This window comes from Cyprinodon variegatus, unplaced genomic scaffold (assembly GCF_000732505.1).
Source record: "Cyprinodon variegatus isolate N-32 unplaced genomic scaffold, C_variegatus-1.0 Scaffold175, whole genome shotgun sequence".
In the NCBI taxonomy this organism is placed as follows: Eukaryota; Metazoa; Chordata; class Actinopteri; order Cyprinodontiformes; family Cyprinodontidae; genus Cyprinodon; species Cyprinodon variegatus.
In genome coordinates, this window is record NW_015150628.1 from 1,090,859 (window position 1) to 1,104,886 (window position 14,028).

Consider the following 14,028-nt stretch of genomic DNA (forward strand, 5'->3'; position numbering starts at 1 on the left):
CCAGCTGGACATCACATTACACGTGGTGCAATCTCTGGTTCTTCTTCATCGAAGAAGCTTTCAGCTGAAATCATCACCATTGCTTGTACCCCGCTTTTGTACAACAGATGATAAGTTTTCAAATCTTCGCCCATTCATGAAATGAAATAGCAGCTGGTTCCTTCCTAGCACGATGTTCTGTGCCCGTTAGCTTCTGTGCAAAGAGTGGACCTAACCCATGAACTGCTAAGTTGCCGCCTGCCTCCTGCGCTATTGAGCCAGTTATCTACCCATGAACTTGCCAAGCTGCTGTGACTGCATCACAACAGCTGAGCAAATGAACTGAATTTTATCAAAGATGCTACCACAAGAATGCTTTTGCACCCCTCTGTGTTTATTTGTAAAAAAAAAAAACGTAGATTTTAACAGCTTGTCCAAATATCCAGCCACAAAAGAAAGTCATTAATAACACCTGGTATTTTGGCAAATTGTCCATTATAATCATTCAACCAATATTTAAGTGATGGTTTACCCTTGATTTAAAATAATAATAATTAACGGTTACTTCTGGTTACAGTTAATACTACATTCATAAGCACTGTGGTCAAATTGCACACCACAAAATTTTAAAAACATTTATGGGAAAACCAGGAATCTGTTCTTCTTCTTTCATATGTCAGAGGTTTCAACTCAATTCCACCATTTCATGCCCAGTGATTTGCTGTCTTCTCCCCTCTGCTTTGGTTCTGTAACCATTAACAGGGGTTTATGGGTAGAGATGCATCAATGCAGTTTTTTTTCCAATCCAATTAAGATACCAAGGCTGAGAATATCAACCCCTACCCATCTTATTCAATTGTTGAATGAATTAACCATATATTTTGCCAGGTGAGTAAAGGCTTTAGCCTTGACATAAACATTTTTAAAAAGGGTAATTGTAAGGATCCTGGAGTGTGGCTCTCCCTTGGGGCAACTTTTCAACATTCTTTCCTAAAGGTTATATCTGGGAACATGTTGGTGGAGGAGTGCAGGTGTTTTTCATCCAAGTTCGCTAAGGGAGAGGCATATAAGGAGCTGACTGCCAGCACTTCATTGCCAGAGTGTTAAACCATGTGGTACGACTCTAGCCAACCTCTAGTATCCTGCGTTTCCCTGTGAAGGGCTGGTTAGACTCCCGCAGCAGTGTGTTACAGTGAGCTTGTTGCAGGTAGACGCAGATATTTTTGATTTATTTTGAAACATGGTATGTGTCATGATGGGTTTAAGAGATCTAATCCACATACAGAAACCCACTCAGAGAGCAAGGGAAATAGTTAACAGGTTTATTAGAGAGATTCACAAACTCAAAGAGAGAGAGATAGGATTTGCAGGTTTTCTCAGTGGGGAATCCACCAGTCTGGTGAACCGGAACCGGAAACTCTAGGAGGGAGATCACAAGGATGAGTTTGAGACCAGTAGGGAAAAAGATTGAGGCAGATGAATGTTTTCAAAAAGACTCACATAAAGGGGTTCTTGGGTGATCCCTGGGTCCAGTTTGTGGGGGGATTGTCCAGAGATGATTTTACTAGTAAGAGGGCGGACAGGCAGACTAGAGATGGGTCCAGAGGAGAAACGGAGGGGACTGTCATAGGATTTTCTAGAGGGGGTTTTAACGGCTCAGGTGAAGGTTTCACCTTGCTCAGTGTGAGACGAATGTTTCCTTCCAAGGGGAGAGAAGGACCAGGCTTATCCAGCAGATCAGGAGGGTAATCCTACCGGAGAACACAAATGAGGCAAAGGCAAAAACTTAGACTCAGAGAGACAAAGGCACAAAAGTTAAACTCAGCTAATCTCAGGAGGCTAGAGTACCCAATACTGGCAAACATTCTGGCGTCAAGGTGATGACAGTCCGCTGCTCAAATACTCCTCTGATGATTACCCAACAAGCCGCATGTGTGGAGGAAAACCCGGAAGCCGTCCTTCAAGCCAAAAACAGGCAAAGGGCACAATCTAGTGGTGGAGGGAAAACAAATTAAAAATACAAAAACAATCCCCACAAACAGAACCCTAACAGTTTGCGCTATTTTATACTACGCCACAATGCAAGAGGGACAATCACGAACTAGCTGTGAGTCTAGATACGGCCAAGGCGGTGAGGGGGCAAAAAAACACAAGGGGCAAGTTTATGCAACAACGGAGGGAAATGAGATAAGCGAAAAAGAGCGGGTATCCAGGTGGCAAAAAGGGTCCAAGCTTTTTCAGGCATATTTGTGAGGGATAAAAAAAAATATAACAAGCAAGCACATTTGTGCACTTGCAGAAATAATCAGGTGAGGCGAGGGCACCTGTACCATTGATAGGAATTTTAATTTCTTGAGTTTTTTCTAAAAAGCACAATTTTTGTTGAAGCGAGTCAACTGAAATTGAAGGTTCATATACACGTAATATAATAACCTGGTGTAATTATTTTAATTTTATGCATTCCCATTAGTTCTTCCAGAACTATCATTTAATATTCAAATACCGCAAGGTCTTTTTCCAGCCATCATAAACTAAGCAGGAAAACTTGGAAAAAGCACTGTCTGTGACATATAATGAGTGAGAAAGCAAGAGAGTAAAAGGGAGAATCAACAAGCCAGAACAGCACTCATTTATGCACAAAAGGCACTAGTGAGTGTGTGTGTGAGAAAGAGAAATACACTATGAGGGAGGGCAGGAGTGCGCCAGAGAGGGAGGAGGGACGTGAAAAAAGGGAGGTGGAGGAGAAACAGAGTGATAGCGTGAGATACTGACAGCCAGTCCTGCCACAGAAAAGAGGCAGCAGTAGGAGCGCGAACATCGCCAGCGCATGGGAGACAGACGCTGTGAGCGGACCGAGGATTTTTGGGAATACTCGCTGATGAGGAAGCAACAACAAAGGGAGAAGATGGAATAAAGAAAAAACAAAACAAAGGGCACCTTATTGCTTTTGTGAGCGCCTAACACTTCTGTTTGGACCATCCCACAAGCAGAGCACCAGTGAAAACACATACATATGATATATATATAAAATTCCTATACATATATATCAAATTATGCCTGTTTTCAAAGAAGCTTCAGCTGGACGACTGAATTGACATCAAAAGGCATCAATTTGGAGATAATATGCAGCATCTGTATAGAAACTGTTGCATATTAAATCTTTGATTTTTTTTTTCTTTTTTTGTTTTTTTTTCAATAGGGGGAAAAAGGGGAAAAAATAGAAAAATTTTAAAATTGGAGTCAGAGTAACCGATGCAAGATTATCTCTAAAGTGCTTTTGCTGTGCTTTGTCCCGCATTCCCATAAGGGTTTCTTTTGAAAACAGGATCTTTTTTGATCTGCCCTTGGTGCCACACTGCCATTCAGCTGTCGCATCTCCACTTGTCTCTGTCCTCCATGCAGGCTGGGATAGCTTTGTTCCAGCCAGACTCATGCAAGCGCTCTGCTGAAAGTGCATAGGGCAGTCCAGGGGCTCCTTGACCCCAAGTTGGTATTTCCTTTGCAGCGGCTAAACAAAATCCTACTGGGTCAGAGAAGAAAGGGTGAGGTAAGCTATAAAAAAGATAAAAACATCAAGGGAAGGATGGTGGAAATCAGGACAAGAGCATGCAATGAAAACAAAAAGTTAGCTGTAGACAAAGAAAGCGAGTGAAAAACAAAACCCTGATGTAAGAAGAAGCCATTGTCTGCTCCAAAATAGACAAATCGTTTTAACCCATTAATCTTCTCTTCCTTTCTTGGAAAATTTTCCAAGACATTAATATAATAGCTTCAGTGCAGGAGCCCTTCTTGATCTCTTTCCCCTCTCTTCACCTCTGCAATTGTAGGGTAGACCTAAGAAGCTGAAAGTCGAGAGTGGTGTCCTGTGTCTGTCAGAGACCCTTGGATCCAGGGAGAGGAGGGGTCTCAGTGGAGCAACAGCAGCAGCATCAGCCCTGCGCACACTGAGTGCAAAAAAAGCCATTGGACTCCTGTGTGTGCCACTTAAAAGCTCCAGACTGATACTAACGGTGTTCTTTCATCAGGGAATTAAGCTGTTTGTGGATGTGCGCATGTGGAAGGATGGATGTGCATGATTGAGAGATAACAAGCCTCAGGTGCACTTCTGGACTGTTTTCACCACAAGATTCTAGCTTTACGAGAGCCTGGAGTGATGCTCTAAAGACATTTCACAGCTGCTGTTACCTGTTGGTTATTGTGCTGAAAATAGAAAACCGCAGATTAGCTAAGAAAGACGCCTGCAGTTGAACGACTGAAAGCCACACTTTTCAGAGAGAAAAGTTTTCCGAAGTGGACTACAGTGACATGGCGAATGCAAAAATAAAAAAGCTTCTTTTCAGCAGTGACATTGAGAGTAGCAGGAGCATAGATGCAAGTTAAGATCTGTGAAGGACTTTTTTTTTCTTTTGGACACCAGAACCTATCTGACTTCAATGCTGAGGTGTTATCCACTCAGGAATATGAGTCTATCTTTGGAGTGAAAAATCTTACATGTGGGAACCTTTTGCTAACTGCAGGTTTGGATTCGCTTTGTCCACCAGCACCATTGGGAACCTACATTTCTCACTTTTCACAGATTATTCAAGCACTCTGTGGTGCTGAAAATGCCAGGGGCAAGTTCATTCATAGGTAATTCGTCCTCCTAAATTGGATCCTCCTATCCAAGAGTCTGGATTTGTCTAAAACCACCGTTGCTGTGTGCTGTAGACTTGAATGGCTTCATAAAAGGTGATTTCTGCTGACTTCTTTCTTATTAGCTTCTATAAACAAACATTACCACACACTCAATCAAATGTCATGAATGTATAGTGGCTCTGTGAATGTTTGTGTCCACAGGAGTCTCATTAATTTCTTTCGTAGTAACAGATCATTCATGACTGCCAAAACTGTAATAAATACAAATCTATATTTGATGAATAGACAGAACTAATATCAGATTGTTTAGCAGAAGCAACTTTTTTGATCAGGCTATATATACCTCATGCAACCCTGTTTAATTCAATTCTACATTTTGATTGTACCCGAAAAAAGGAAAATGACATTTTTACCACACCAGTTGAACTCAACTGATATAAAAAGTTTCTAACTATGTTCGAACTTGACCTCAGATCTGCAGCGGTAAAACTTTTCTGACCGATTTGTTATCTCCATTTTTTAAAAGCTTTTCACCTGCAAAAAATGATTTGACCAAATTTGTCATTAAGAACTAAAGCAACATTTAAAAAATTTGTCTGGACCACATAATGTGCCAAATTTTGTTTGGGATTAGATGTGATATCACACTTTGTGTGAAAGAAAGCACTTGATGTAAAACATGGTTTACTATTTTCAAATAAAGACATAAATTAAATTCATATTTAAAGTAAAATTTAGCCTTGAACACCTGTTTACAAGTTTATTTCCAAGACTATTCAGACTCATACGAATTATTCTAACAACAAATGTCAAAAGGTTTAAAAAGACCAAACAAAGGATTTCTCCTTGATTGCATTTAGCTGTTATGCCAGATGCTGAAGTCAGAACTACAGTAAGGTCTATAATTCCCTATTTCAATTCAATAAAACATCAGAACATTAAAGCCAATTTTCGGACCGAAAACAGTCGTAAGCATTACTAATACCACAAGAGTACAAAATATTAAGAGAGGGACTACCATGCCAGCATATCTGTGCTTCATCTGACCTTATCTTTAAACATCTATCTCATAGTGGTGGTAATTTAGCCTCTTTAACAAAATAAATCCTCAGACACCAATGCCCTCTTTAGTTTGCCTCAATTACTGATTTTATAACAATCAAGTATGAATATGAGCTTTCATAATTGAAAGCTGCAACACAAAAAAGAAACACGTACACCCCTTACATTGTTTACCTTGAGACATAACAGTGTCTTGGGATTCTTCATCTATTTCTTTTTTTCTTCTTCAGAATAACCACTGCTGGGGTAATTACCCCTGAGTTATGCTCATTATCTATTTTGTCTGAAATCATTTCACTGGCTTAATCATTCAATTTATATTTCTGGTAAGAAATATATGGGCCTTATGCAGTGTAGTCCCAAGGTATGTCTACTTTAATGCTTGGCTACTGTACCTGGTTGCACCATCCATCTGTAATTGCTAGATCACATCCTCAAACTTACCTAAACATGATCAGAAAATATAGGCCTAGCACTTAATGTATTTGATCAGAAGTATAATAGTACTGGACTAACCTCACTCCCTTATTCCCCTTATGTCTCAGTCATTTAAGAAAACTATTCATGGCAAAGGCTTTAAACCTTTCTTAATTGCATATCTGTAAAATTATACAAAAAAAACCCTTTATTGATCATGATGTTGCTAAACAAAGTTACGGTAAATTAAATAATATCCCATTCAACACATAACTAAAAAGGTAGTACATTAGGCTTAACTAGGGATGGTTTATGCTAAATTCTTGCCAAGCGCTTCTAATATGAGCCTTGTATGTGGCGAATATTAACCAATTATAGTACTGTACGTATATGCACCTTAGCTGCTATTAGATCAGAAGGAATTTTGAGGCAATTTGGCAAATATACTGTGTAATAAACTGTTTATAATATGAAAGAGGATTGCATTTACTTCACTTAGCAGCAGCTTCCTCACCAAAGTGTGTTATCACTATCACAATACAGCAGATTTAGATCTGATGCATTAACTGGTTCAAAACATGTTTTGGGTTTATTTCACCAGCCAATCCCCCTTACATCCTTCTAAATATCATGAGGAGTTATGTCTATAAAATATTAAATTACCCCACCCTGAAAGGGCACCACAAATTGTGTTATTTGTCTTTAAATATACTGATCTGTCTTTGCTTTAAAATTAGATGTTTAACTCTCTGTTGTTGTTTCTTAAATTGCAGGAGCTTGTTGGTCTTCCAAAACCTCTCCCTTAACTGAACTGAGAAGCTGAAATAACTCAGAGTAAGTCCAGCATGGCATCTCCAGTTTGTTCACTCTTGTTGAACTTTTCATTGGCCATGTTACTGGGTCTGACCAACCTGAGCAGACTGAACTCATGGCCATCAGGTCAAGTCTTAGCACAAATATCTTCAAACAACCAGACCACAGAATCATCTGTGGTACCAGAGGCAGCACTGGCAACACCAACACCAGATCCAGGGCAACAAACAGACTCAAGCAATGGGAACCGCTGCTGGGGGTACTACGACGTCATGGGCCAGTGGGACCCACCATTTAACTGTAACGCAGGCATCTACCTGTTCTGTTGTGGTTCTTGCTTCTACCGCTTCTGCTGCCAGTTCAGAATCCACAGTTTGGACCAGAGCTCCTGCTCCAACTATGACACACCTGTGTGGGCAAACACCGGGAAACCTGGGATACCTGTCACAGAGGTTCATCAGGAACCAGACCGGGATCGGACCCACATGATTGTTTATATTATCTGTGGTGTGGTGGCCATCATGGTGCTGGTGGGAATTTTCACAAAGCTGGGACTGGAAAAGAGTCAAGGAGGTCAAACTGACATGACAAACTCAAGGTAAGAACAAAAAAGGATGTTTGAATTATTTAATTTATTTAAAATATTGAGCAGTTTGTTTGAATAGCCAATTATATCCACTGTAGTTAGCAAATTGATCTGGTTAGATTCTACAGTTTAATTGGAATGATATAGGTAAAAAGATTAGAAGCTAGGTGAGGAGGTTTTTATAGCTTATGTGTCCACCAGGTCTTTGTTCTGGCTTGTCTTTGTTGTTTTAAGTTTAACTAAACAATTGATGGTTGCAGCTATATAGTCAGTTAATCCAAATATAAGAACAGAGGCAACTTTTCCTTTTTCAATGCAAATAAAAAAATATTTCTTCAACAGTTCATTTTTTATTTTAATTCATATTACACTCTAATGATTTAAAACCTCATTTAGAAAAAGCATAAAAATGTACATTCTCATAGAGATCGCAAGACATCATAAAAACAGGAAGCAATATAAATAAAAAGAATAAACAGTTTAGAAGTCAGAAAATACCAAAGAACATTCTTGATTAAAAAAAAAATGCATATGATTCCAGTCTCATTGTGCAAAATTAGGGCAAACAGTTTAGAGGCACAACTTTATTTTATGTTTTGCATTTATTTTGAGCAGCCAAAATGCTGAAAGCATTAAGGCACAACCAGTGGAATGTGGCACAAGTTCTGATGTAGTTTTATAATTTAATATCATCAAACAGTTGAATGATTGGGAATTTCATTTTTTTGTGTCGGAAGGCAACCCATGAACCAACCAGAGGCAATAAAAGTGTGCAGAAAGTAGATGGAAAGGTCATACAGAGGCACATAGAGAGACAACAAATTAAACGGGAGCATGGAGATTCCAGCGCAGAAGTGAGCTAATGGTTAGTGAGGAGTTCTGGGAATCATGGCAAACGGGTCGCTGTGATTACTCTGTTCTGGTGGTGCAGTGTCACATTGATGGCTGATTGATTGCTGTGACACAACTATGACTGTGGCAATGCGGGGGCTTTAGAGAGCAATGAGAAGAGTGAGGGTGGTTTTAGGAAGAGTGGAATATTGAGCTGATCTGACTGGAAAGCAGCCAGTGGCTAGTACAAAGAGCAGGAGAGCCTGTTTGTTTGCGTGAGAGCAAGACAAAAGCCTGAAGAGGAAAATAGGGGGGAGGGGAAGTAAGGTGTGATTGGGTGTGAAATTCTGTGTCTATCTTACCCCTTTGCCATTGGCCGAAAAAAACTATATAAACCTGCAAACAATCAGCTTTTAGTGGCAGTAGGAAAGGCCCAGTGACCCGCATTGATCTGCATCAAACGGCTCGGCAAGCGACGTGGGTTAAAATCGCCTTCAAACAGCTCGGCTCTGATCAGCATACAGTGGGAACCCGCGTCGACACACTACTTTACGGGATACCCTTGAGCGTAACATACATACGTCACAACACCATGCCAGTCAAGTCTGATATGCAAGCCAAAATAACTCTGCATAGCCCTGGAAAAAGGGATTTGAAAGGACAAAAGACCCAGACAATACATCACACTTACTATGTCCTGGCCCCCTTCCATGTTGCTTTCCGTTGTTTACTTTGACAATATTTTACGCACTGATAACATCATCAACCAGCATGACGTGGGGGAAGGAGGCCACATAACTTGCCGGCTGGGCGTCAGACCCAGCTTTTTTTGCCAATTGGGAAAGAAGCCAAATGTTGACTGTTAGCAGGTCAACCCGCATTTCAAAAACCCGCGCTAACTTGCTAATTTCTGTGGAAAAGTAGGTTTATCCTCTATTAGCTTTCCAGTGCAACAAGCTGGATGAAGGTGGATGTTTTATAGCTAAAACTGTACTGAGTCACTATCAACACGTCATAAACTGAACTCTCTTGTTACATTTTGGTGCCAGGTTTTATACATGTGCAAGACTACTACCCAGAAAGAGTGTCATCATATTTCTAACCCATGACATTTCCACATTACAATTGCAAACCTCAATAAATATGCTATGCTCTTCATGTGAAATCAACACAAACTTATGCATAATTGTTAAGCTGATGAACATGTGTATTTATCCACTGATTATAACTACTTATCTAACAACTAAAAGATACCACAGAATGGGAGAATATGAACAGAATGAAGCAGAAGGATGAAAAAGGGGTTCAGCAGTTTAAGCCAATAGCAGCATAACTATAGAGATAGTGCAGTTTTAAGCCTAGCCATAAAAGTAAACAGGGTTTCTGCCTCATGGATTAAAACACAAGAGAGGAGCCTGATAACTAAAAGATCTGCCTCCCATTCTACTTTTATAATACTCTAGGAACCACAAGTAAACCTGCAGCTTGAGAGCCAAGTGTTCTGTTAGGAACATAAGGAACAATAATATCTCTGATGTAAGATGGAGCTTGGCCATTAAAGGCCTTATATTTGAGAAGGAGAGAATCTAAAAAACAAGACATGTGATCTATGTTTTTAATTTTTATTAGAACTCTGGCTACAGCATTTTAAATCAGCTGAAGGCTTTTAATAATCTAGCCTTGAAGTAACACATGCATGGAGTTGTTTCTCAGCATCACCCGGACCGGATATTTCCAATTTTTGAAATGTTCTGGAGATGAAAGAAGGAAACTGTAGAAACCTCTTTAATAGGGATTTAAATGACAGGTCCTGATGAAAAATAACAACACTGCTTTATACTTTGTAATCTGTGATCAATTTAATCCTGACCAAATGTAGTGACTGACTAATCAGCTTCTTTTTGAAAGACTCGGGTAGAAAATTATGAATCCTTCAGGTTTTTATGTCTTCAAGACATGGCTGTAATCTATGTAATGGGTGAGTTTAATCAAGATTTATAGACAGATATAGCTGAGTATCATCAGCATAACAGCGGAAACTAATCCCATGCTGTCTAAATTATATATATATATATATATATATATATATATATATATATATATATATATATATATATATATACAAAGTAAAAGAGAAATAGCCCCATTTTGGTACTTCACAGGTTACCCTGAAGCATGAGGAAGATTTATCTTTAACAGGAACAAACTGAAATATGTTATATTCTCTCTGTAACAATAGTAGAATTATGTTACACTATGTTTACTGTATATTTACCAATCCTTTTTATTAGCTGGATTCACTCAGGGGCATTATTTCATTTGATGTGTTCATTTGAAGACTTCAGAATTGTGAAGTTCCAGCAAAAGATTGGTCACGTCAACAGATTGCTCCAATAGCACTGTAGAACTGTGTAACACCCCAGGAGTTATGATCAGCCTGAGATTGACTTGGTGTGACTTTTCTTCGATGGTGCACCTGAATAATATCCTTTTGTGTAAAAAACAAAACCAGAATAATGGAAACTTCAAACTCCTGGATGTTACTACCATGTATCTCTGTCAAATATGTACACAATATATATATATATATATATATATATATATATATATATATATATATATATATATATATATATATATATATATATATATATATATATATTTTTTAAGTTACAAGAAACTACAAACTGAATTTGCTTTATTCAAAGCAGTTTACATTAACAAACTTGAAATCGGTGTAAACATTCACACTTGGGCTATAATTCGCAAATGTAGTATGCCAACTGCGCATAGATCTTTAAATGCTAGTAAAAATGACATAAACTATCTGGTGCAAATGTGCCTTTTATTTCCTTTTTTTTAAAAAAGGGACAAGAGTCACTGAGAGACTAATAACCACAAAAATGGAGAGACAAAAAATGTAAAAACATTATTACAAAGATTAAGACATAGGGAACACAGGGCTTAAAGGAAGTGACACTTGGGACCAGCTCATTTTACAACCCAGTAACCAACTACAGCTGTTTATTTTATATCTGCCAGAGTGAGTATGTGTGTTTGTGTGAAAGAGAGAGACATATAGAGGAGACAGAGACGACACAAGTGCTAACCACTTTAATGATGTGGAGACTCTGTTGGACCATAACAGATTGTCAGAGAGAGATACAAAAAGAGAAAGTCATCCAAGATATTTGAAGGTTTTAGATAACATTGTGTGTCATCCAAATGATTTTCCACTTAGAGATGAGAGGAATGGGCTTTTGCTGTTCTGGATCATGCTTTGACAAAATGTCTTTATAATGACCAACATTATATTGTTTTAGGGTTATAAATTTAGGGTAGTGTTTCCCCTAGTACCCCTAGTGGCCCATGAGTGCATTGCAAGGGGTACCTCAAAAACTTTTTTTTCTTAGGTACTAGCATTACAGTATATAGGGCATGGATTCTGTTTTGCTTTGTAAGGACCCTAATTGAAAGATTAAACTCTCATCAACCAAAAAGTATGTTTTTCTTATATGTTTGAGTTCACCTTCAGCTGTGACACACATCAAAACCAAGCAGAGGAATAGACTGGATGTATAGAACAGCCTGGTATCAGCAGTTATTCACACTTAGCTATCGGAGCTCATCAAAGCAAGCTCAGGTGTCTTGATGAAAACAAGGCCAAACTAATTGAGTCAGTCTAACTATAATTTTTCTTCTGTATTTCAGTTCCAATTCATCAAGTTTAAACGTGATTATAAGAGAGCTCCCGTTTTATAAATGCAGGTTTATAATATAATATTAGTTTGTATTTATTTTGATCCCTTACTAACCAGGCAACATATCCATGTTTTTTTTATTAAAAGACTTTTGACTGAGAGGGGTACTCATGGTGGGAAAAAATGCCCAAAGGGGTATACAAGTCAAAAAAGGTTGGGAAACACTGGTTTACGGTATAGATGATAGTAGCAGTGGTGTTATAACTTCATAGAGTAGAATAGAACGGAAAAGAAAATCCCTTTATTGTCCCAAAATGGGGAAATTGTGGTGTTACAGCAAAAGCAAGTTCAATTGTGTGACTGAAAATTCTTTCACAACTGTAGAGAAACTACAAAGAAACCTCCTTTCATCCACCTCCCCTCCATCCTACTGTGCGTGCGATTAGAGAAATGTGTTTACCTATATACATTAAAGGTGAAAGCACTACTAGAGGTTCATGCATAGGCAGCCACAATAAATAATTAGGCTGCTCATCTGAGCATGAACACCCTCTATGCATATCTACACTCCAGTAAAGCATTCTGTCTGTTTTTTACTTCTTCCAAGGTAGCTAAACCTTTTGCTGTCAAGCTTTAGCTGGTTTCATATTGAATAGAAACCACAAAAAAGGCAAACATATGGCCAAATAATAATCCATCGAGTAGCAACATAAATAATACATCTTAAACTTAATACAGCTTTCTCACAGTTATATGCAGGAATATCTCTAGGGTTTTGAAAAACAAAAAAATAGAAGAATTGCCAATATTTAATCATCTTAAGGTATCTGGGATTTGTAAACTGGTATTGATTGTACTAAACCATGAAGAGATATCCTCAATGTTTTTAAATTTATTTTGAGACCCTTTTGTAGCACTGCACTGTGGTTACTTTCACATACTGAGTGATTATGTATCACCAGGTCAAAGAGGCATCTAGCCTCTTTAGGGAAGAATTACAGAAATAAGATTGTACTGTCACCAAACAGATGTGAAGTTCCTTACTGAGAATTTCTGGGGGCAGGATTATGAAAAAAGTCTTTTAAAGAACCTTGGCTGTAAGGATAGTAACAGCATAAGGCTAAGAGCCAGGGCAGGGGCTGCCAGACAGTTTATACTACAGCCAAAACAAAAGGCTTGAGCCACAAGTCAGTGGTTTGACCCTGAAATACTACTATTTCTGAGCTGGGAACATCTTTTGGTTATTTGTGGATTTGTTATAATTTATTGATATGTTATAATATCATTTGATAATAGTTCCAAATTTTTACCCTGCAAGCTGTTTTTCAATAGCTGCTTGAAAAAAATATATCAGAGCTGCTGAAATATAATGTTAATCTCCCGCTAAATTTCTTCTATTATATCATTAAAACTATCATTTTCTGCTGTAAGGAAATATATGTACAATGAGCTTCCACAAGAGAGTTTTTCAATCCTTGGTTTGGGTGCCGGTCTGTTAAAGTTGTAGGGAAGTCATATTTAAATTTCGAATCATTCTGGCTTAAACATGTATCCTTTATCAGACTATATTTTCCCAAAAGTTAGACAATATTTATAAAAAAAAAAAATACTGTCTTAAAATCTATGTTTTTCTTTGTTATTTTATGCAGGCCAGTTAGTTATACATCAGCTTGTACACCTAAATTCAGCCAATCATATATCAAAGGTCATCTGTCAATAATTTTTTTGGTCACAGCATCTTGATTCATATGGTGTTTATTCACACTCATCAAAACCAAGACAAAGTCAGAACTCAAAATAGTAATTTCACAAAAACCAAAAAAACAATCAGCCTACATCATGTCGTCTTTCTTGGTCCGGCCACAAAATTTCGTCCACATTGCAGGCAATATCCTCCAGTCCAAGGCACTGGGAAAAATATTTCCTTCAATGCCGTATCCCGGCCTGACATGATGCCTGGTCAATACCTCCACATGCCTCCTCAATTGCCTGTAAAAGTGCTAC

The 14,028-nt window shown here is 38.3% G+C and overlaps 1 protein-coding gene across 2 annotated transcripts in view; it reads left to right on the forward strand.

Moving 5' to 3' along the window:
• Positions 1–2,796: 2,796 nt before the first annotated feature.
• LOC107087158 (protein shisa-9-like) overlaps positions 2,797–14,028 on the forward strand; it is a 134,572-nt gene continuing 123,340 nt past the window's right edge. Inside the window, exons 1-3 of one of the 2 annotated variants that reach the window (XM_015378577.1) lie at positions 2,797–3,526; positions 3,807–4,707; positions 6,867–7,504. In XM_015378577.1, the coding sequence (XP_015234063.1) occupies positions 6,939–7,504 (566 nt within the window). In that variant the 5' untranslated portion in view covers positions 2,797–3,526; positions 3,807–4,707; positions 6,867–6,938. The remainder of the gene's footprint in view (positions 3,527–3,806; positions 4,708–6,866; positions 7,505–14,028) is intronic. The other variant, XM_015378578.1, reaches the window with a different exon arrangement.